The sequence below is a fragment of the Armigeres subalbatus genome, chromosome 3, assembly GCF_024139115.2.
Source record: "Armigeres subalbatus isolate Guangzhou_Male chromosome 3, GZ_Asu_2, whole genome shotgun sequence".
Taxonomy (NCBI): Eukaryota; Metazoa; Arthropoda; class Insecta; order Diptera; family Culicidae; genus Armigeres; species Armigeres subalbatus.
This window is the reverse complement of record NC_085141.1, coordinates 306,587,519-306,609,313: the sequence shown is the minus strand read 5'-3', so window position 1 is coordinate 306,609,313 and position 21,795 is coordinate 306,587,519. Positions and strand designations below refer to the sequence as shown.

Genomic DNA, 21,795 nt, shown 5'->3' with positions numbered 1-21,795 from the left:
GAAATTTTTCTGAACTTCCAAGGAAATTCAGGAAATTTATAAATGACTGAGAAAACCAACGTCCCAGAGCATAGTAAGGTACAGTGAGGCAAATGGGTAAATGATGTATCACATAGCTTGATGTGTAACGGACTCAATGAATGCCAACAGGATGTAGGGTTTCTGAGGAATATTTTCGGAACAATTTTCGGGATAATTTCACGTGGTTCAGCGGTTCTCAACCTTTTTCTTGATAGGTACCCTTTGGAACTTTTACATTCATTGAGGTACCTCTATTTTTTCTATAGTAATAATATTAAGCATAACGCATAAGATATATGAAAAACGCACCTGAAAACTAACGGAATACATGGCTTTCCAAAACTTGTCTGAAATCTTCATTATTCCGTGAAACTTTTTTATTCCAATTAAGTTTATATCTCAAGCTTAACTGAGGACTTTTGGTGGGTTCCGAGCATCCTGGAAGGAAGGTTTCGAGCCTCTTGAAAGGAGGCTTCCTACCCTTGTAGCACAGTTCTGGCAGATTTGGTTGCAGCAACTCTAATTGAGTCATAAATTTGATCGAATATTAGTCACTAAAACTACTCTATAACAAGTGTTTTGCTCGGGAAGTCGCTAAATAGGTTTCCATGTTTCTTGATAAGCAGCTCCCGAGCCTCTTGAGAGGATATTCCCAAGCCTATTGAAAGGAGAATCCAGGGCCTGTTGAAAGGGGGCTCCCGAGCCTCTTAAAATAAAGCTCCAGAGCTTGAGCTACTTAAAATGGGGCTTCCGAGCCTCTTGAAAGTAGGCTTCCGAGACCCTTGAAAGGAGGCTTCCGAGCTTCTTGAAAAAAGGCTTTCGAGCCTCTTGAAAGGAGGCTTCCGAGCCTCTTTAAAGGAGGCTTCCGAGCCTCTTGAAAGCAGGCTTCCGAGCCTCTTGAAAGAAGGCTTCCGAGCCTCTTGAAAGGAGGCTTCCGAGCCTCTTGAAAGGAGGCTTCCGAGCCTCTTGAAAGAAGCTTCCGAGCATCTTGAAAGGAGGCTTACGAGTCTCTTGAAAGGAGGCTTCCGAGCCTCTTGAAAGGAAGGCTTCTTGACAGGGTGGCTGCCGAGCCTCTCGAAAGGGAGGCTTCCGAGCCTCTCGAAAGGGAGGCTTCCGAGTCTCTCGAAAGGGAGGCTTCCGAGCCTCTCGAAAGGGAGGCTTCCGAGCCTCTCGAAAGCGAGGCTTCCGAGCCTCTCGAAAGGGAGGCTTCCGAGCCTTTTCAAAAGGGAGGCTTCCGAGCCTTTTGAAAGGGAGGCTTCCGAGTCTCTCGGAAGGGAGGCTTCCGAGCCTCTCGAAAGAGAGGCTTCCGAGCCTCTCGAAAGGAAGGCCTGAGCATCTCGAAAGGGAGGCCTGAGGCCTCTCGAAAGGAGGCTTCCGACAGGGTGGCTTCCGAGCCTTTTCAAAAGGGAGGCTTCTGAGCCTTTTGAAAGGGAGGCTTCCGATCCTCTCGCAAGGGAGGCTTCCGAGCCTCTCGAAAGAGAGGCTTCCGAGCCTCTCGAAAGGGAGGCTTCCGAGCCTCTCGAAAGGAGGCTTCCGAGCCTCTCGAAAGAGAGGCTTCCGAGCCTCTCGAAAGGGAGGCTTCCGAGCCTCTCGAAAGGTAGGTTTTCGAGCCTCTCGAAAGGGAGGCTCCCGAGCCTCTCGAAAGGTAGGTTTCCGAGCCTCTCGAAAGGGAGGCTTCCGAGCTTCTCGGAAGGGAGGTTTCCGAGCCTCTTGAATGGAGGCTTCCGAGCCTCTCAAAAGGGAGGCTTCCGAGCCTCTCGAAAGGGAGGCTTCCGAGCCTCTCGAAAGGGAGGCTTCCGAGCCTCTCGAAAGGGAGGCTTCCGAGCCTCTCGAAAGGGAGGCTTCCGAGCCTCTCGAAAGGGAGGCTTCCGAGCCTCTCGAAAGGGAGGCTTCCGAGCCTCTCGAAAGAGAGGCTTCCAAGCCTCTCGAAAGGCAGGCTTCCAGGCCTCTCGAAAGGCAGGCTTCCAGGCCTCTCGAAAGGCAGGCTTCCGAGCCTCTCGAAAGGCAGGCTTCCGAGCCTCTCGAAAGGGAGGCTTCCGAGCCTCTCGAAAGGGAGGCCTGAGGCCTCGAAAAGGAAGCCTGAGCCTCTCGAAAGGGAGGCTCTGAGCCTCTCGAAAGGGAGGCCTGAGCCTCTCAGATGGGAGGCCTGAGCCTCGAAAGGGAGGCCTGAGCATCTCGAAAGGGAGGTTTCCGAGCCTCTCGAAGGGGAGGCTTCCGAGCCTCTCGAAAGGGAGGCTTCCGAGCCTCTCGAAAGGGAGGCTTCCGAGCCTCTCGAAAGCGAGACTTCCGAGCCTCTCGGAAGGGAGGCTTCCGAGCCTCTCGAAAGGCAGGCTTCCGAGCCTCTTGAAAGGAGGCTTCCGAGCCTCTCGGAAGGAAGGCTTCCGAGCCTCTCGGAAGGGAGGCTTCCGAGCCTCTCGGAAGGGAGGCTTCCGAGCCTCTCGGAAGGGAGGCTTCCGAGCCTCTCGGAAGGGAGGCTTCCGAGCCTCTCGGAAGGGAGGCTTCCGAGCCTCTCGGAAGGGAGGCTTCCGAGCCTCTCGGAAGGGAGGCTTCCGAGCCTCTCGGAAGGGAGGCTTCCGAGCCTCTCAGAAGGGAGGCTTCCGAGCCTCTCGGAAGGGAGGCTTCCGAGCCTCTCGGAAGGGAGGCTTCCGAGCCTCTCGAAAGGCAGGCTTCCGAGCCTCTTGCAAGGAGGCTTCCGAGCCTCTTGAAAGAAGGCTTCCGAGCCTCTTGAAAGTAGGCTTCCAAGCCTCTTTAAAGGGAGGCTTCCGAGCCTCTTGAAAGGAGGCTTCCGAGCCTCTTGAAAGGAGACTTCCGAGCCTCTTGAAAGGAGGCTTCCGAGCCTCTTGAATGGAGGATTCCGAGCCTCTTGAAAGGAGGCTTCCGAGCCTCTTGAAAGGAGGCTTCTGAGCCTATTGAAAGGAGGCTTTGAGCCTCTTGAAAGGAGGCTCTGAGCCTCTTGAAAGGAGGCTTCTGAACCTCTTGAAAGGAGGCTCTGAACCTCTTGAAAGGAGGCTTCTGAGCCTCTTGAAAGGAGGCTTCCTGAGCATCTTGAAAGGAGGCTTCTGAGCATCTTGAAAGGAGGCTTCTGAGCCTCTTGAAAGGAAGCCTGGAGCCTCTTGAAAGGAGGCTCTGAGTCTCTTGAAAGCAGGCCTGAGCCTCTTGAAAGGAGGCCTGAGCCTCTTGGAAGGAGGCCTGAGCCTGTTGGAAGGAGGCCTGAGGCATCTCGAAAGGGAGGCCTGAGCCTCTCGAAAGGGAGGCCTGAGCCTCTCGAAAGGGAGGCTTCTGAGGCCTCTCGAAAGGGAGGCCTGAGCCTCTCGAAAGGGAGGCTCTGAGCCTCTCGAAAGGGAGGCCTGAGCCTCTCGAAAGGGAGGCCTGAGCCTCTCGAAAGGGAGGCCTGAGCCTCTCGAAAGGGAGGCCTGAGCCTCGAAAGGGAGGCCTGAGCCTCTCAAAGGGAGGCCCGAGCCTCTCGAAAGGGAGGCTTCCGAGCCTCTCGAAAGGGAGGCTTCCGAGCCTCTCGAAAGGGAGGCTTCCGAGCCTCTCGAAAGGGAGGCTTCCGAGCCTCTCGAAAGGGAGGCTTCCGAGCCTCTCGAAAGGGAGGCTTCCGAGCCTCTCGGAAGGGAGGCTTCCGAGCCTCTCGAAAGGCAGGCTTCCGAGCCTCTTGAAAGGAGGCTTCCGAGCCTCTTGAAAGGAGGCTTCCGAGCCTCTTGAAAGGAGGCTTCCAAGCCTCTTTAAAGGGAGGCTTCCGAGCCTCTTGAAAGGAGGCTTCCGAACCTCTTGAAAGGAGGCTTCCGAGCCTCTTGAAAGGAGGCTTCCGAGCCTCTTGAAAGGAGGCTTCCGAGCCTCTTGAAAGGAGGCTTCCGAGCCTCTTGAAAGGAGGCTTCCGAGCCTCTTGAAATGAGGATTCCGAGCCTCTTGAAAGGAGCCTCTTGCAAGGAGGCTTCCGAGCCTCTTGAAAGAAGGCTTCCGAGCCTCTTGAAAGTAGGCTTCCAAGCCTCTTTAAAGGGAGGCTTCCGAGCCTCTTGAAAGGAGGCTTCCGAGCCTCTTGAAAGGAGGCCTCCGAGCCTCTTGAAAGGAGGCTTCCGAGCCTCTTGAAAGGAGGCCTCCGAGCCTCTTGAAAGGAGGCTTCCGAGCCTCTTGAAAGGAGGCTTCCGAGCCTCTTGAAAGGAGGCTTCCGAGCCTCTTGAAAGGAGGCTTCCGAGCCTCTTGAAAGGAGGCTTCCGAGCCTCTTGAAAGGAGGCTTCCGAGCCTCTTGAAAGGAGGATTCCGAGCCTCTTGCAAGGAGGCTTCCGAGCCTCTTGAAAGTAGGCTTCCAAGCCTCTTGAACAGGGCCGAGCCTCTTGAAAGGAGGCTTCCGAGCCTCTTGAAAGGAGGCTTCCGAGCCTCTTGCAAGGAGGCTCCCGAGCCACTTGAAAGGAGGCTTCCGAGCCTCTTGAAAGGAGGCTTCCTAGCCTCTTGAAAGGAGGTTTCCGAGCCTCTTGAAAGGAGGCTTCCGAGCCTCTTGAAAGGAGGCTTCCGAGCCTCTTGAAAGAAGGCTTCCGAGCCTCTTGAAAGGAGGCTTCCGAGCCTCTTGAAAGGAGGCTTCCGAGCCTCTTGAAAGGAGGCTTCCGAGCCTCTTGAAAGGAGGCTTCCGAGCCTCTTGAAAGGAGGCTCTGAGCCTCTTGAAAGGAGGCTTCTGAGCCTCTTGAAAGGAGGCCTGAGCCTCTTGAAAGGAGGATTCTGAGCCTCTTGCAAGGAGGCTTGAGCCTCTTGAAGTAGGCTTCCAAGCCTCTTGAAAGGGCTGAGCCTCTTGAAAGGAGGCCTGAGCCTCTTTAATGGAGGCTTCCGAGCCTCTTGGAAGAAGGCTCTGAGCCTCTTGGAAGGAGGCTTCTGAGCCTCTTGGAAGGAGGCTTCCTGAGCCTCTCGAAAGGGAGGCCTGAGCCTCTCGAAGGGAGGCCTGAGCCTCTCGAAAGGGAGGCTTCCGAGCCTCTCGAAAGGGAGGCTTCCGAGCCTCTCGAAAGGGAGGCTTCCGAGCCTCTCGAAAGGGAGGCTTCCGAGCCTCTCGAAAGTAGGTTTCCGAGCCTCTCGAAAGGGAGGCTTCCGAGCCTCTCGAAAGGGAGGCTTCCGAGCCTCCGAGGACGCTTCCGAGCCTCTTGAAAGGACGCTTCCGAGCCTCTTGAAAAGAGGCTTCCGAGCCTCTTGAAAGGAGGCTTCCGAGCCTCTTGAAAGGAGGCTTCCGAGCCTCTTGAAAGGAGGCTTCCGAGCCTCTTGAAAGGAGGCTTCCGAGCCTCTTGAAAGGAGGCTTCCGAGCCTCTTGAAAGGAGGCTTCTGAGCCTCTTGAAAGGAGGCTTCCTGAGCCTCTTGAAAGGAGGCTTCTGAGCCTCTTAAAAGGAGGCTTGAGGCCTCTTGAAAGGAGGCTTCTGAGCCTCTTGAAAGGAGGCTTCCGAGCCTTTTGAAAGGAGGCTTCCGAGCCTCTTGAAAGGAGGCTTCCGAGCCTCTTGAAAGGAGGCTTCCGAGCCTCTTGAAAGAAGGCTTCCGAGCCTCTTGAAACGAGGCTTCCGAGCCTCCGTAAAAGGAGGCTTCCGAGCCTCTTGAAGGGAGGCTTCCGAGCCTCTCGAAAGGGAGGCCTCCGAGCCTCTCGAAAGGGAGGCCTCCGAGCCCCTCGATAGGGAGGCTTCCGAAGGGAGGTTTCCGAGCCTCTCGAAAGGGAGGTTTCCGAGCCTCTCGAAAGGGAGGTTTCCGAGCCTTTCGAAAGGGAGGCTTCCGAGCCTCTCGAAAGGGAGGCTTCCGAGCCTCTCGAAAGGGAGGCTTCCGAGCCTCTCGAAAGGGAGGCTTCCGAGCCTCGCGAAAGAAGGCTTCCGAGCCTCTCGAAAGGGAGGCTTCCGTGCCTCTCGAAAGGGTGGTTTCCGAGCCTCTCGAAAGGAAGGCTTCCGAGCCTCTCGAAAGGAAGGCTTCCGAGCCTCTCGAAAGGCAGGCTTCCGAGCCTCTCGAAAGGAAGGCTTCCGAGCCTCTTGAAAGGGAGGCTTCCGAGCCTCTCGAAAGGGAGGCTCCCGAGCCTCTCGAAAGGGAGGCTTCCGAGCCTCTCGAAAGGGAGGCTTCCGAGCCTCTCGAAAGGGAGGCTTCCGAGCCTCTCGAAAGGGAGGCTTCCGAGCCTCTCGAAAGGGAGGCTTCCGAGCCTCTTGAAAGGAGGCTTCCGAGCTTCCGAGTTGTGGACGGTTAATCGAAATAGTTTCCAGTATGGGGACTTGATTCTGCAGAAATTCAACCATATTGTTGTATGTGGATATGCATTTGTCGCAATTGATTCTGATCAAGCGATTGGCGATGCGTCGTCCAACTTTTCCTCCAATGAAAATTGAGCTCAACTGCACGACAGGTCCATTAAGTTGTTGGAGAACCTTTGTGTGGCGTTGGAACTCGTCCACGTTGTGTGCAAGGCTTCAACATTGTTGTTCGGGATCTTCGGGAATTTCAACTGGGTTCGTATGTGCTATTTGCGGAGTATGGCCTTGTTCGAATAGCGCTTCACTAACGTGTTCCAGGCAACGGCATAGTTGTTCACAACGTATCGTGGAAAGTAAGTTGAAGGTGGTTGAAGACTCAGGGGACAGCGAAATTTGCAGCGGTAACGGCGGGGAATGACACGGTAACTTTCGAAACCAATCTGGCCTTCACACGAAAATGCAGCTCTTCAACCTGGCCGCGGATCTCTAGGTCTCTCTTGACGAACTTATCCGTATTATCCAGCTCGCATTCTTCGCTTCTTAAACATTCCATATTTTTTCCAGCCGCTTCAATAGAAGCAGAAGTTCGTGTTGATGTTCAGCAGGTTCGTAGTTCTCGAGAAACCGCAAAGAAATCTTCTCAAATTCGAGTAAATAAATAACAGTTGTTGATGTATTAACTGTAATAGGAGGGTTCTTGTATTTGAGCTCCACAAATACAATTTTCCACGAATTATTTATCAAACCTGGATTACTCAATACTTTGACACACTTTGCATTTTCGGTTCTCGATTTAGTATTACTGTAACAACCAAAAGCCTTCGCATTAGTTTAAATTTTGATTATTTGTTCATTTTCGCTCAATACAAATTATTTGTGTTTAAAAATAGTGAAATGCTCTCATTGTCCGAAAATTTTCACTTGCCCCACTCGTGGTAAAAATCAGACAAAGTCATAAAACAATTTTTTCAAGATTTTTGTTGTTCATATCCATATTTTTGTTGCTAGAATTCAAAACTATAGAGAAAACCAACTCATCAATGCACTAAATGAACGCGTCTTATTGACACGCAAAACAACTTGAGCAAAAGATAAACTTGGCAGGTTAAAACACTTTTACTCTCTTATGGTAAAACGTATCATAATTTCATGTTTTGCTCATTAAACGCATTAATTTGAATTAACGCATTAATGTGAAGTGAATTGGATTAATTCTATGCTTTATCCTTGAAATATTTGCGCTTTTTCACTAACCCCATATACCCACTTGCCCCACTGTACCTTAACATAAGAACATAAACTTTGAAGAAATATCTACCTCAACCGTCAGGGTACCAGTGATCCTTTCCGTCTCATATGGCCGGGGCTGCAGTTCCAGAATTTGCGTCGATGCCGGTCCGTTTGCGAGCTCATCGATACCGACTAATCCCAGGCCCAGGAATTTCTGGAAACCGCCGGCGGCTGTTGATTACAAGTCATGGGTTAATACTGTTTGAATATCGAGGTGAGTCAAGTAAAGTAGTTTTATCATCTTGTTGGGTATAATGCAAATTTACGACCAAATGAGGCAAATCTAAATACTCTTTGTATGAGTAGAAGATACAAAATTTTCTAAATGCCATGCAATTAGTGCAGTTAAGCGCGTGATTGTTAATGTTAGCGTGTTAATGCTGCCTCATGCTGTGCTGCAAAAAAATACAGTTCACTCACAAACGCCACGCTTTTTGCGACCATTTTTGGCATCTATGGCACTATCAACATCATCGACCACCGGAGCAATATCACTTTCAATATCATCAACAGATGCGTTTTTGCCTTGACTTTCAACGACGGCGCTCTCGGAGGTATCGTTCTCCGTTGTTGGGGCGAATGACTCAGTCGTCGCCGTGGCAGGTGTCGCAGGCTCCGTCGCAGCGGTCGTTGTTATTGGGTTAGGAGAAGGGTTAAGGTCAGGCTTAAACTCATCATTAGAGCTGCCGGTATTAGGGGTATTGTTATCGCCATGCAGTTCGTTAATCTTATCGACACTCTCATCAACTACGGCTACTGGGGCAGCAGACGGCGATGCGCCCTCAGCCTTGGAAGGGTTATCGTCGACTGCCGTTACTAATTCTACCGTGGCAGGTCTATCACAATCAACATTTCCATTAGCAACAACAATTTCATCAGTATTTGCACTAGCAACGACAGCGAGAACATTGTCATCATTACCTACTGCTACAGAGTCATACACTTCGAACAGAAGTTCAGTAGAATGGTTCGACAAATCACTACGAAAGAAAATCGGATAGAAGAGAAATAAACATAGTGATGAGAAATACAGACATAGACAATGATTCAGGGGGCGAACGACTGGACACAGTTGATGGAATGCAATACATGCGCCTTCGGGCTGTGAGTTGTTCATACTTACAAAAGGAAGGTTTCGTCCCAGAAGGGGCTTGGTCCCATTTTCCCGGCTGACTGGTGCTTTTGAGCTGGCTCATCCATTTCAACGACACAATATGGTTGAGAGCACTAAAATTGATAAGATGATGATCACATTTGGGTTTCATTTTTGAAGAGTATGTATCTCGATTTGGACTTACCTGCAGAAGACCTTCGGCTTTGACAACCTTGACTAGAAGTTTCTTTGGTGATGTTGATAAACTAGTGCTAAATCCATCTTCTTGATACGAACGGTAAGTGTCGTATTGCTGTAATGATTAGGTGAATGTTAATAAGCAACGATTGACAACACGCCAGTACAGTTAACTTACCCCATAACCTGAGTAATCGAGTGGAAGCATTTCTTCCGGTTCCTCGCCCATCAGTCGCGGACAGGTCGAGTAAATGGAGAAATCGATCGGATATACAACGTCCCGAATGGATGACGTGAGCAGTTCAATGATAAGATCGCTTTGCTTTTTTTCGTCTTGTGCGTTGGCCGTCTTCAACGGACCGATACTGTTCAGGTGGATTTTGATCTGTAAGAGGATCCCCTTTTTCAATCAACTGGTCAATAAAATTCAACTTCACGATAATACTCACATCGGGGAATCCCTCCACCTTCATTTCACCCTTGAGTGCAAAGTAGTTAATGATAATACTCATGCGGGTCTTCAATCGGGACACGGTCGCCTTGTAGTGCGACACTTCCGTCTTCTGATTGGTCGATCTGAAGGCTTTGATCTGCAGGACTGGGGTGGTCTCGAGGTCGAATAGAAGCTCCACTTCATTAGGCTGCTCGGCTGGTTCGCAAAGAATGCTGGACATGTTCGGCGGAAGACTCTCCGGCAGGACTCGAACCACTTCTACGATCATTTCGTGCTGCAACGAAAACAATATAATTAGGTCAGATTTTTGGTCTTATCGAAACATGCAGCAACTTTACCTGTTCAACATAGGACAAAAGAGAGGTATTGACGGTTCCAACCCAGTCCTGTAGCAGCTTGTTCACAACGACCAGATCAGAGTAGAGCCACCGGAACAAATGGATGGCCCATTGAACTGATTGCTGAAAAGACACAATTTTCCACTATTAGTCACTATTTTTTTCAACCAAAATGGTCAAATCCAACTCCTACCATATCCGATCCGTTGATGTTGGACGGGGGCAATACGGTGCGCTTCTTCTGTGTCAGCTCGGGACCAGGACTCTTGCGGGAGATACGCTTCCGGACGATAGCAGAGCCGCCGCCGCCGCCACCACCTCCGAATCCGCCTTTCGGGCCGCCGCCGCCGCCAAAGCCGCCACCAACTCGGGCGCCACCACCCAGGGTGCCATTCCTTGCCTGGGCAAGGAGAGCTTCCTGTGTAATTGGAAAGAGTAAAAAGAAAGAAGAATTGCATGAGAATGGTAATTTTAGACTATATTATAATTGATAGCTTTCTGTTCAGAATTGATATCTTTACAAAAACCTCAAGGAACACGAATTCCGTTAGACTTTTTTTTCTTCTTTAATAAAGATATTTTCAGCCCGTGGCTGGCTTATCTCTTGAACTAGAAATGTTTTTAAAAGAAATATTTCATCAAATATTTAAATAATTCTACTTATTGTTAGTTTGAGCGATTTGCAATGGATTTAAAGAGATAAAAAAATGAGTGTTTTGAAAGTTTTGAAACGTCAATATCTCAAAATGGCCTAATTCTAAATTGAAGAAAAATTTTACGGAAGATGTCGAAATAAAATTTGAACACAAAATTACGCATAAACTTGGCTAAAATTACGGATAAAGGATTATGGTATATACTTTATTTCCGTTTAGAATAAAAAATGCTTTCAAATTAGGGCCGACGAGAAGAAACAGCTTTGAACACATGAGTTATACAAATCCATGATAAAACATGAAATTACTATACATATTAATTATTATCCTGTCAAGAATACCCAAAAACATTCCTATATGTATGAATTATTACAATATTATATAGTAGTATGCTAAAGAGAATTATAAAAAATGGATAAAGAAGATTTTGTAAAATTTAATCTTTTCAACAAATTCATAATCCTATACAGCCCACAATCGCATATTTGTTCCATATGAATAGGAAATTCAGCAAATATGGGAAAAGGCTAATACGCCTACCCACCATTCATTCAATATGACGTACAATGTTTTGTTTTAATTTCGTTTAATGCATGATAACATAACTTTGGAAGTATCGACGGGCTATTTTCGACATAAAAAATCCATACGAACACAGGCTCGATATACCTCAAATAATTGAAAGTTTTCGCCAGGAAAAGTTAATTGCCGATAATTAGCACTAACTGCGTACGAACCAATCACCCAAAATGAGCAGCTGAATTCGGGTATACCACCCAGAAACTGGGTAACAAAAACAGAAGTATCAAAAACGATGTTGGATAGAGTGCCATTGTACCGCGGATGACAGGCGTTTCACCCTCCTTATGTTCATGTGAAGACTTTAACCCACAATTTTAAGGAATTTTAGAGAATTCCTTTAAGTATTTTGACGAAATGTATTCAACTTGTCGAATGGATGCAACAATTTGGTCATTGAAAAAGAATTCAGCTATAAATTTTAAATAAATCTTCGGAAAAATATTTTCAAAAAATAGAAAATTAGGGGAAGTTTTTTTTTTAAATCATGTGAAAAAAAAACACTTGCAATGGGTTTGGATTATTAATGAATCGTAGAAACTATTTCGAAAAAAAAATCACTGTCAGGGTTTTTCGAACAGTCTTTCAGAAAGAAGTTGTTAGAAACGGGTTCGTGACATTTGGCATAATGGACCTTAGGCAGAACGGACGTTAGGCATAATGGTTTATTTATATCATAGGCTGTTCTTTCGTGTATTTCATGCCTAACGTACATTATGACTAACGTCCGTTCTGCCAAACGTCCATTATATCTAACGTACTTATGCTTAACGTCCATTATACCTATCGTACTTATACTCCGAGTATACCCATAATTTTGAAATAAGATTGAGGATTTAGAATACAAAATACAATACTAATTTTACAATTTTAGAAACACTTTGTATTGAACTGTGAATATGCTTTATTGCAGTTTTAGAAAGAATCTTGTCAAGAAAACAGTCACGGGTTTTAGAAGAAGACTGCTAATAGTTTTTAAGAATCCGGTCAAAGATTTCGGTAGAATCTTGTCTAGGATTTTAAATTTAGTCCAGTTTGAAAAATTCGGCAAAGGATTTTATTGAAGGATTTTGGTAGGTAGAGAATTCAGTCAAAGATTTAAGGATTTTTAATTAACTCTGGCAACAATTCTTGATTCCATTATTAAACTTCTCAGAAGTTATTTTAAATCAGGGTCATTTGTCCGAATTCCATTTGGCCGAAAGGGTCATTTAACCGAATACCGTTTGAAATTTGTTATCTTAAGTGCGTCAAGCGAGTAACAAGAAGTGCCAAGTGAGAATCGAGAAAGAAGAAGGAGATATAATAAAAGAAGAAAGAAGGAAAAATGTCGAAGAAAGACACAAGGAGGAAGAAGGAAGTCGCAAAATAAAAAAGGAAAAGGAAGAAAAAAGAAGGAAAATTGAAGAAGAAAGGAGGAAGGAAGATGGGTGAAGCAAGAAAGAAGAAAAAAAAAGGCAGAAAGAACTAAAAAATAAGAAAACAAAAAAATGAAGAAAAATCAAAAGGAAGATGGATGAAGAAAGGAGAATGCAGAAAAAAGGAAGACGAAAGGAAGAAGAAAAAAGGAAGACGAAAAGAAGAAGAAGCAAGAAAGATGGAAGAAGAAAAAGGAAGGAAAAAGAGTGGAGGATGTAAGGAAAGAATGTAGAAGAATTAAGTACGAAAAAGGACGAAGAAGAAGGCTAAAAGAGAAAGCAGAAGGAAGAAAGAGGAGGAAAAAAGGAAACTGAAGATAAGAGAAAGAAAAAAGGAAGAAAAAAAGAAGAAAAAAAGAAAGAAAAAATAAGAAAGACCTATTTTTCTTTAGTAGATTTCATTCGTAGTTTTTTTTTTTAATAAAACAGATAAACGTCATTTTAGATAAACAAAATAACAATAAACAAGTCTGTTCTTGATTGGTCGAACATTTGTTAGAATCTTTTTCTTTTTTTTTTTGTTTTACAGCTATGGTTGAAAGTTTCATGAACAAAACTCAATTTTTTTCACTAGGATATATATCCGTCAGCTCAAAAATAATTGATACATGAAAACTATGAAATTATTTGTTTAACAAAAAATCGAAAAAGTGCTGTTTTTCAAGATTGGCCTAACATTTGCCCAACTTTGAACGATCACGGGTGAATTTTTCAGGCCGGTTCACACGTGCAGCACTTTTTCGGTTTTTTTTTTCGATTTTTTAAATAGTTAGAGGCTTAAAAAATATGGGTTCTTTGGGAAAGTTGACCTTAAATAAGCCAAAGAATCGACTAAGACAATAAAACGAGATACAATTTCTGACGGCAAATGTGACTGATGCTATCCAACATATAATGTTATTTTTTATTGCGCACAATCACCATCCCTGAAAAATAAGCTTAATTCGCTCTTTTGAATCTTGCTAATTGAGGAGCTTGCATTTGCAGTTCTCAAAAAGGTGTATCTCGAAATCGGGTTGTCTCAACGGTTTGATGTCTGTGGCGATGTTCGGCAATAGAGAGAAAATATGCACAGTATAAACACATCCAGTTTAAATGGATTAAACTGTTAGGCGATATGCAAGAGTTGAATGCACATTTTCAACACAATACACCAAAAATCACTGGAAGAAATCATTGTTCCTGATAGTGGGATTTTGTAACTTGTTTTTCAAAATACTTTCACTCAAATTTCACTCAAATCTTTAAGCTGTCAGTGTCATTTTAACTCAAAATTTTCCAATCTATCCGAAAAAAATACTTTTGAAACTGGAGAAGCACGGAGTACATTCGAAAAGGGCCAAAACTTATTAGGTTATCAAAAAAATCAATATTAAATCAGCAATATCTTCTAAACGGTGCATCTTAGAAAAATGTTACCGAAGTACTTTTTGCTTGCAAATTTGATGTACTTTCATAAAATTAGGGTGACAAACTGTTTTGACTTTTCTTAATAGCTTTTTTGAAAACCGTTATTTAAAAAAAAATATTTTAACCTATTTTTCTTCAGAACAACCCACTGTGCACTAGATAGCATTTTCAGTCAGCTATAACATACGGATAATTAAAAAAATATTGACATGTAACTTTTAGGGGAAAATCTATAGTTCAAAACACAAAAACCAAACTTTTTTTACCGTGCATATTTTCTCCATATAGCACCAACAATTGTCTAAAACTTCGCCGAAGACACCAAACCGATCGGACAAATCGTTTTCGAATACAATTTTTTGAAGATATCATGTGCATTTTTCATAGGCCCTTCTCATAAGTAAGGCTAGATTCAAAATGGCGAACCAAGTATGCAAAACGGTGTTTTTCTTCCCAAAAACTTGTATGCAAGGTTTCATGCAAATCAAAAAATACAAAAAATAAAAACTGGACAAATTTTCCACTTGTTCGTGGAATCGCTCAGAAGCAAAAAGTGACAAATTCTTCCACTTTATTCCTACTTCTTTCTCCCTCTTTTTTCCTTCTTTTTTACTTTTCTCTCTTCCTTTTTCTTTCTTACTTCCTTCTTCTCTTTCCTTCTTCTTTCTTCCTATTTTCTTCTTCCTTGTTACCTCTATTTTCTTTTTTTTCTTCCTTATTTCTTCTTCTTCTTTCTTTCTTTTCTTCCTTCTTCTTTTCTCTCCATCTTTCTTACTTTTTCTTCCTACTTCCTTTTTCTTTCTTCCTTCTTTCCTCTCCCATCTTTCTTCTTTCATTTTCGCTCTTCCTTTTTCTTTCTTTCTACTTCCTTTTCCCTTCTTCCCTTCCTTCTTACTTTTTCCTTCTTCGTTCTTCCTGCTTTTTTATTCCTTCTTTCTCTTAATTCTTCCTTCGTCTTTATTCTTTCTTCTTTCTGCCTTCGTTCTTCTTCCATCCTCCTTTCTTTTTCCGAAAAAAAGTGACACATTGTGCATTGGGGTCCATTTGGACCCAAGATTTCATCACGATCACAAAAACTCAATTTCAACCGATTTTCGATCTTTAGGCACCAAACGAAAGCTGTAGGTTCCTAGAACAAGCTCAGGAGGGGATTCATCTAAATTGGCCACTTTAGTCCCCGGGGAACTAAAGAGGCACTGTTTGAGCTTTTTAATTTGGCATCAAATTTTCTAGTTTCGTAAAGTAAAATTGCTTGCAAATATGTGCTCTAATGATCCCAACTGTATTTGCCATATTGTATATGCCATTTCTGGGGAAATTTATCCCTCTAGCGGTTATCGGAAAACCCTCTGGAAGATCCAGAACTTCCGTAAAATGGACAATTCTAAAAGTTCATCCCAGAGCTTCGCGATTTTTTGATAACCATTCAGTCTGGCAAATTGTGGGCACAATCAATAGTAAAAGTCTTCTATGACCCCCAAATGTCCAAGAAACGGTCCTCCGGAAGATCCGGAATATCCGTAAAATGGCCGATTCTAAAAGATAATCCCAGAGCTTCGCGATTTTTTCGTAACCATTCATTCTGACAAGTTGTGGGTGCAATCAATAGTAAAAGTCTTCTGTGACCCCCAAACGTCCCAAAAACGGTCCTCCGGAAAATTCGGAATATCCGTAAAATGGCCAATTCCAAAGGTTAATCCCAGAGCCCCGCAATGCAATCAAAAGTTAAAGTCTTCTGTGACCCCCAAATGTCCCAGAAACGGTGCTCCGGAAGATCCGGAACATTTGTAAAAGTGGTTAATTTCAAAATTTCATCCCAGAACTTCGCGATTTTTGGTAACCATTCATTCTGGTGAATTGTGAGTGCAATCAATAGTGAAAGTCTTCTGTGGTCTACAAATGTCCCAGAAACAATCCTTCGGAAGATCTGGAACATCCGTAAAAAAGGACAATTCCAAAACTTCAGCACAGCGTTTTTTTCGCTACCTTTCATTCTGGAAGTTAAAAGTGAAAGTCTTCGGTGACTTCCAAGTGCTTAAGATACGGTCCTTCGGGAGATCTGGTGCATTCATAAAAGTGGTCAATTCCAAAAGTTTATCTCAGAGCATCGCGATTTTTTCGTAACCACCTATCCTGGCGAATTGTGTTTGCAATTAATAATAAAAGTCTTCGGTACTGTACGGTAATGGTACTTCGGAAGATCCGGAACATCCGTCAAAGTGGACAATTACAAAAAGAAAACACAGAGGAACTTCCGGATTTATACTTTCTTGAGAATTTCTGGAGGAATTCCCGGAGAAATTTTCGGAAGAAGTTCGGTGGAGCAGCTCCACGAGGAATTACTTGATGAACTTCTGGAGGGATTGGCGGAGCAACTCTCTGAACTCTCAGAAGAACTTCTAGAGGAATGCCTTTAGGAACTTTCCAAGGGATTACTTGATGAACTTCCGAAGGGATTACCGGAGGAACTTGTGGACGAACTTCCGGAGGAAGTTCTTGAAGAACTTCCAGAGGAGCTTCTGGAGAAGCTTCGGAAGAATTCAAGGAGGAACGCAGCCGTCACTGGCTAATGATGATCTGTTACGCTAACTGTTGGATTTGGCCTCTCTTACGGATGTTCCGGATTTTACGAAGGAATTTTTATTATTGATAAAAAAATTATTAAACTGCAAATCTCTCAACTTTATCGGGAGCACACGCATACTCGCCGATGTGCTCAAGGACCGTGGATTCGGCATCGTAGCGCTGCAGGAGGTTTGTTGGAAGGGATCAATGGTGCGAACGTTTAGAGGTAATCATACCATCTACCAGAGCTGCGGCAACACACACGAGCTGGGAACAGCTTTCATAGTGATGGGCGATATGCAAAGGCGCGTGATCGGGTGGTGGTCGATCAATGAAAGAATGTGCAGGTTGAGGATCAAAGGCCGGTTCTTCAACTTCAGCATAATCAACGTCCATAGCCCACACTCCGGAAGCACTGATGATGATAAGGACGCATTCTACGCGCAGCTGGAACGTGAGTACGACAGCTGCCCAAGCCACGACGTCAAAATCATCATAGGAGATTTGAACGCTCAGGTTGGCCAAGAGGAGGAGTTTAGACCGACTATTGGGAAGTTCAGCGCTCACCGGCTGACGAACGAAAACGGCCTACGACTAATTGATTTCGCCGCCTCCAAGAATATAGCCATTCGTAGCACCTACTTCCAACACAGCCTCCCGTATCGGTACACCTGGAGATCACCACTGCAGACAGAATCACAAATCGACCACGTTTTGATTGATGGACGGCACTTCTCCGACATTATCGACGTCAGGACATATGAGGCATTCCACGGGGGCATGTCAGTCGATCCTGAGCGACCATTTCGAAAATATTTGAAACTCTGCACAGTTTTTCAATTTCATCTAAATCGTCATTTTTCGATATCAAATCTTCATATTGAGTCACGACTAACTTTTCAAAAGGGTGTTATGATTTTTTCAACAAAGTTAGACAACTAAATGGTGATTCTTAAGAAAATGCGCACAGTAAAAAAAAAATTTTTTTTGCCTTTAAAAATATCATTTTTGTCACAAAAACTCAAATATCTCAAAACCCTATCTTTTTTCGAACGTAATTTTTTTAGGGAAAACGGTCCATTATATTAGCTATCTACCATAAAAATTTGGTGATGGTAAACTAATAAACAAAAAAGTTATGACATTTCAAACATTTCACAATTTTCACATTTAGTAAAAAAAATTTTTTTCTGTGTAAGTTATTTCGAGAATTGCAGTTTGATGCAGGTTTTATTGTGAAGGGACGTGATTTAAACAAGTTGTTTTCATGATATTTTGATTTAATTATTCATAGCATCTATAAGAAACTTAGACACGATCCAGTGTTGTGATCAAAAGTATTGATAGTGTCATAATTTTCATTGCACGTGACTGGCGAAAAATTCTTTTAATAGTGTTGAAACCTGTTGATAATAACGTTGATAGAAACATATCAGAAATGTTATTTTTAAGACAAAAGCTGCAAAATCAAAGATTTATATACACGTGTACGTCTATAGTTTACCTGCAAAAAATATACCTCTTAGAGAATAGACTTTATGATCGGGAGGAAACGGGTATCTTCAACAACAACAAATGCATGATAGGTACATACCATGACAATGCTCACGAAAAAATACCGTGAAATAAACGAAGCTGTACGAAGAAACCTCTTCAAATTAGGACCTGATGATGTGGAAAATACAGACTACGATGAGGTAATTATAAATATGAAGGAAAGGTTCTCGAATGCAGTCACGACAAGGAAAGAAAAATTATTGATTTTGTCGATGCTGCCAAGTTCGTGGTCTATTCAGGATGCCATTGATGAGTTCAAAACCAATAGAAATACTGTAAAAGAGGCAAAACAATTGAAGAATAACTGTCTTTCAACCAAAAATACTAGGTCTAGTACTGCATTAACAGATGAGACAAAAGAAATAGTAGTTCAATATTTTGAAGATGATGAAGTAAGTCGAGCTATGCCTGGTCAAAAAGATTATGTAAAAAAAGATGGAAAGCGTCAAGCAATCCAAAAACGATTAATGATGACGACTTTGAAAGAAGCGTACACACGCTTCAAGGAAATTCACGATAATATTAAAATAGGTTTTTCCTCATTTGCAAGCCTTCGGCCAAGGCAATGTAAGCTTCTTTCCAATTCAGGAACACATAATGTGTGTGTGTGCACAACCCATGAGAATATTAATCTTATTTTACATAGTTTGAAAAGAATCAATTTAACAAAGGATATTAAAATGTTAACTGGTAGTCTTTTGTGTGAAAATACAACATCAAATTGCTATCTACGATCTTGTTCGGATTGTCCAGATTCTTCATCATTGGAAAATACTTTATTCGCTGAGTTTGAAGAAAAATATATTGATCAGTTATCATTTGAGCAATGGGTGACCACGGATAGGTGTGACATAGAAACTATTGTAAAACCTGTAGATGAGTTTGTGTCATATTTTTGCTTGAAATTAGAAAGTTTAATCCCTCACGATTTCATTAAAACAGAACAATCCAGCTTTTTAAAAATACGAAAAATACATTACAAAATGGTGAATTTTTAGTCATTTGTGATTTTTCTGAAAATTACAGCTTTGTATTGCAAGATGAAGTGCAGTCCCATCACTGGAACGTACAACAAGCTACAATTCATCCATTCGTTATTTATTTTAATGGAAGTACGCAAATTGAACACTTAAGTTTTATTATAATTTCCGAAGATTTAAGACACGATTCAGTATCCGTAAACTTGCTCATTGAAAAAATGATTAACTTTTTACGCGTTGATAAGCATAAAGAAGTCAAAAAGATATATTTCATGTCTGATGGAGCAGCGTCGCAGTACAAAAATCGTAAGAATTTTTCGAGCCTATGTCAATTTAAATCAATGTACGGAATTGATGCAGAATGGCATTTTTGCTACATCACCTGGCAACGGTCCTTGCGATGCTCTTGGAGGAACACTAACGCCCTTCGACACCCGAGCAAGTTTAGCCAAAGAACGTGAGCCCCAAATTCCAACTGCGAAAGAACTTTTTGATTGGGCAAATCGTAGACAACAAAAGATTTAACCAAATTATCATTTTGTTTTACTACTACTGAAGAGTACGAAATAAAGGCTTCAGAGCTCAGCGAGCAATTTAATAACGCGAAAACGATCCAAGGAACCCAAAAATTTCACTGTTTCATTCCATTGTCGGAAAATAAAATTAAAGCAAAACTATACTCAAACTGTGCTGATAATAATTCAAAAGTGTTCGATATTTTAAAAAATTTGAATAAAAATAAATAAAAAATAAGTATTAATAAACTGTTTTCATGATATCATAACCCATACCAAAATTCAAACCCAAAACTCTTAGAGTTTCCACAGACAAACAGACGTAACAGTTTGAACATTTTTCAGAAAAATCCATCGCCCAACTCCTCTGCCACCATCTTGCGAGCATGTTGCACGAAACAATGTTTCGTATGACATTGTCACCAGAAGGCGCTGGAGTGAAATGTCAAACTCGAAGGATTACGACGCTAGCGCCTCTAGTTGTGAAACGCGCAATCGATCAAATTCAAATTGGTCGTTGAAGTCATGGTCGATGGAAATTTCTCTAGTGTTACGTCTGTTTGTCTGTGGAGTTTCTATAACAACATTGTGTAACTGCCACATTTAATTTAATGCTTAGGATAATATTAATTCATTTTTATTTATTTATACATATAATATTTATACATATAATATACATAATATCGATGAATACATAAACATGGAATATCATACAAACAACTTGTTTAACTCACGAAAGGCCCTTACCAATAAAATCAGCATCAAACTGCGATTCTCGAAAAAAATTACACGGAAATTTTGTTTGTTTACTATATGTGAAAATTGTGAAATGTTTGAAATGTCATAACTTTTTTGTTTATTAGTTTACCATCACCAAATTTTTATGGTAGATAGCTAATATAATGGACCGTTTTCCCTAAAAAAATTACGTTCGAAAAAAGATAGGGTTTTGAGATATTTGAGTTTTTGTGACAAAAATGATATTTTTAAAGGCAAAAAATTTTTTTTTACTGTGCACATTTTCTTAAGAATCACCATTTAGTTGTCTAACTTTGCTGAAAAAATCATAACAATCGAACATTCCGTTTTTGCTGTGCAGCTTTTTAAATATTTTTGAACCATTTTCACATACACCCTTTTGAAAAGTTAGTCGTGACTCAATATGAAGATTTGATATCGAAAAATGACGATTTAGATGAAATTGAAAAACTGTGCAAAGTTTCAACTCAATAGAAAATCATGAATTAAAAATTTTCTTAAATTTTGATGCTGTTGCTTGGAATCGCTCATATCGTGGCGCTAACATCGACTCTGACCACTATCTGGTGATGGTTAAACTGCGCCCAAAACTATCCGTCATCAACAATGTTCGGTACCGACGACCGCCGCGGTACGACCTAGAGCGACTGAAGCAACCTGATGTCGCCACTGCATACGCGCAGCATCTCGAGGCAGCGTTGCCGGAAGAGGGTGAGCTCGATGGGGCCCCTCTTGAGGACTGCTGGAATACAGTCAAAGCAGCCATTAACGACGCAGCGGAGAACAACGTCGGGTATATGGGTCGAAGTCGACGGAACGATTGGTTCGACGAAGAGTGCAGACAGATTCTGGAGGAGAAGGACGCAGCGCGGGCGGTCGCGCTGCAGCAAGGTACCCGGCAGAACGTGGAACGTTATAGACGGAAGCGGAGACAGCAGACCCGCCTTTTTCAGGAGAAGAAACGCCGCCTGGAAGAAGCGGAGTGCGAGGAGATGGAACAGCTGTGCCGTTCTCAAGAAACACGCAAGTTCTACCAGAAGCTCAACGCATCCCGCAAAGGATTCGTGCCGCGAGCCGAAATGTGCCGGGATAAGGATGGGAGCATCTTGACGGACGAACGTGTGGTGATCGAAAGGTGGAAGCAGCACTACGAGGAACATCTGAATGGCGCTGAGAGTACAGGCAGTGAAAGTCAAGGCAGCGGAGGAGATGACTACGTCAGTTCAGCGGACGATGGAAGCCAACCAGCTCCCACCTTGAGGGAAGTTAAGGATGCCATTCAACAGCTAAAGACCAACAAATCCGCTGGTAAGGATGGTATCGGAGCTGAGCTCATCAAGATGGGCCCGGAAAAGCTGGCCACTTGCCTGCACAAACTGATAGTCTGAATATGGGAAACCGAACAGCTACCGGAGGAGTGGAAGGAAGGGGTTATATGCCCCATCTACAAGAAAGGCGACAAACTGGAGTGTGAGAACTTTCGAGCGATCACCATCCTTAATGCCGCCTACAAAGTGATATCCCAGATCATCTTCCGTCGTCTGTCACCATTAGTGAACGAGTTTGTGGGAAGTTATCAAGCCGGCTTCGTTGACGGCCGCTCGACAACGGACCAGATCTTTACTGTACGGCAAATCCTTCAAAAATGCCGTGAATACCAGGTCCCAACGCACCATCTGTTCGTTGATTTCAAGGCGGCATACGACAGTATAGATCGCGTAGAGCTATGGAAAATTATGGACGAGAACAGCTTCCCTGGGAAGCT

General features: G+C 43.5%; 1 protein-coding gene across 9 annotated transcripts in view; it reads right to left on the bottom strand.

Annotated features, from left to right (window-relative positions):
- The window catches only part of LOC134225131 (uncharacterized), a 105,370-nt gene that overhangs the window by 20,402 nt on the left and 63,173 nt on the right, over nucleotides 1–21,795 (bottom strand). For all 9 annotated transcript variants that reach the window (XM_062704942.1, XM_062704943.1, XM_062704940.1 and 6 more), the window contains 8 exons: nucleotides 9,785–10,009; nucleotides 9,592–9,714; nucleotides 9,249–9,527; nucleotides 8,978–9,184; nucleotides 8,807–8,914; nucleotides 8,632–8,735; nucleotides 8,430–8,488; nucleotides 7,537–7,679 (listed from right to left, as the gene is read on the bottom strand). In XM_062704942.1, the coding sequence (XP_062560926.1) occupies nucleotides 7,537–7,679; nucleotides 8,430–8,488; nucleotides 8,632–8,735; nucleotides 8,807–8,914; nucleotides 8,978–9,184; nucleotides 9,249–9,527; nucleotides 9,592–9,714; nucleotides 9,785–10,009 (1,248 nt within the window). The remainder of the gene's footprint in view (nucleotides 1–7,536; nucleotides 7,680–8,429; nucleotides 8,489–8,631; nucleotides 8,736–8,806; nucleotides 8,915–8,977; nucleotides 9,185–9,248; nucleotides 9,528–9,591; nucleotides 9,715–9,784; nucleotides 10,010–21,795) is intronic.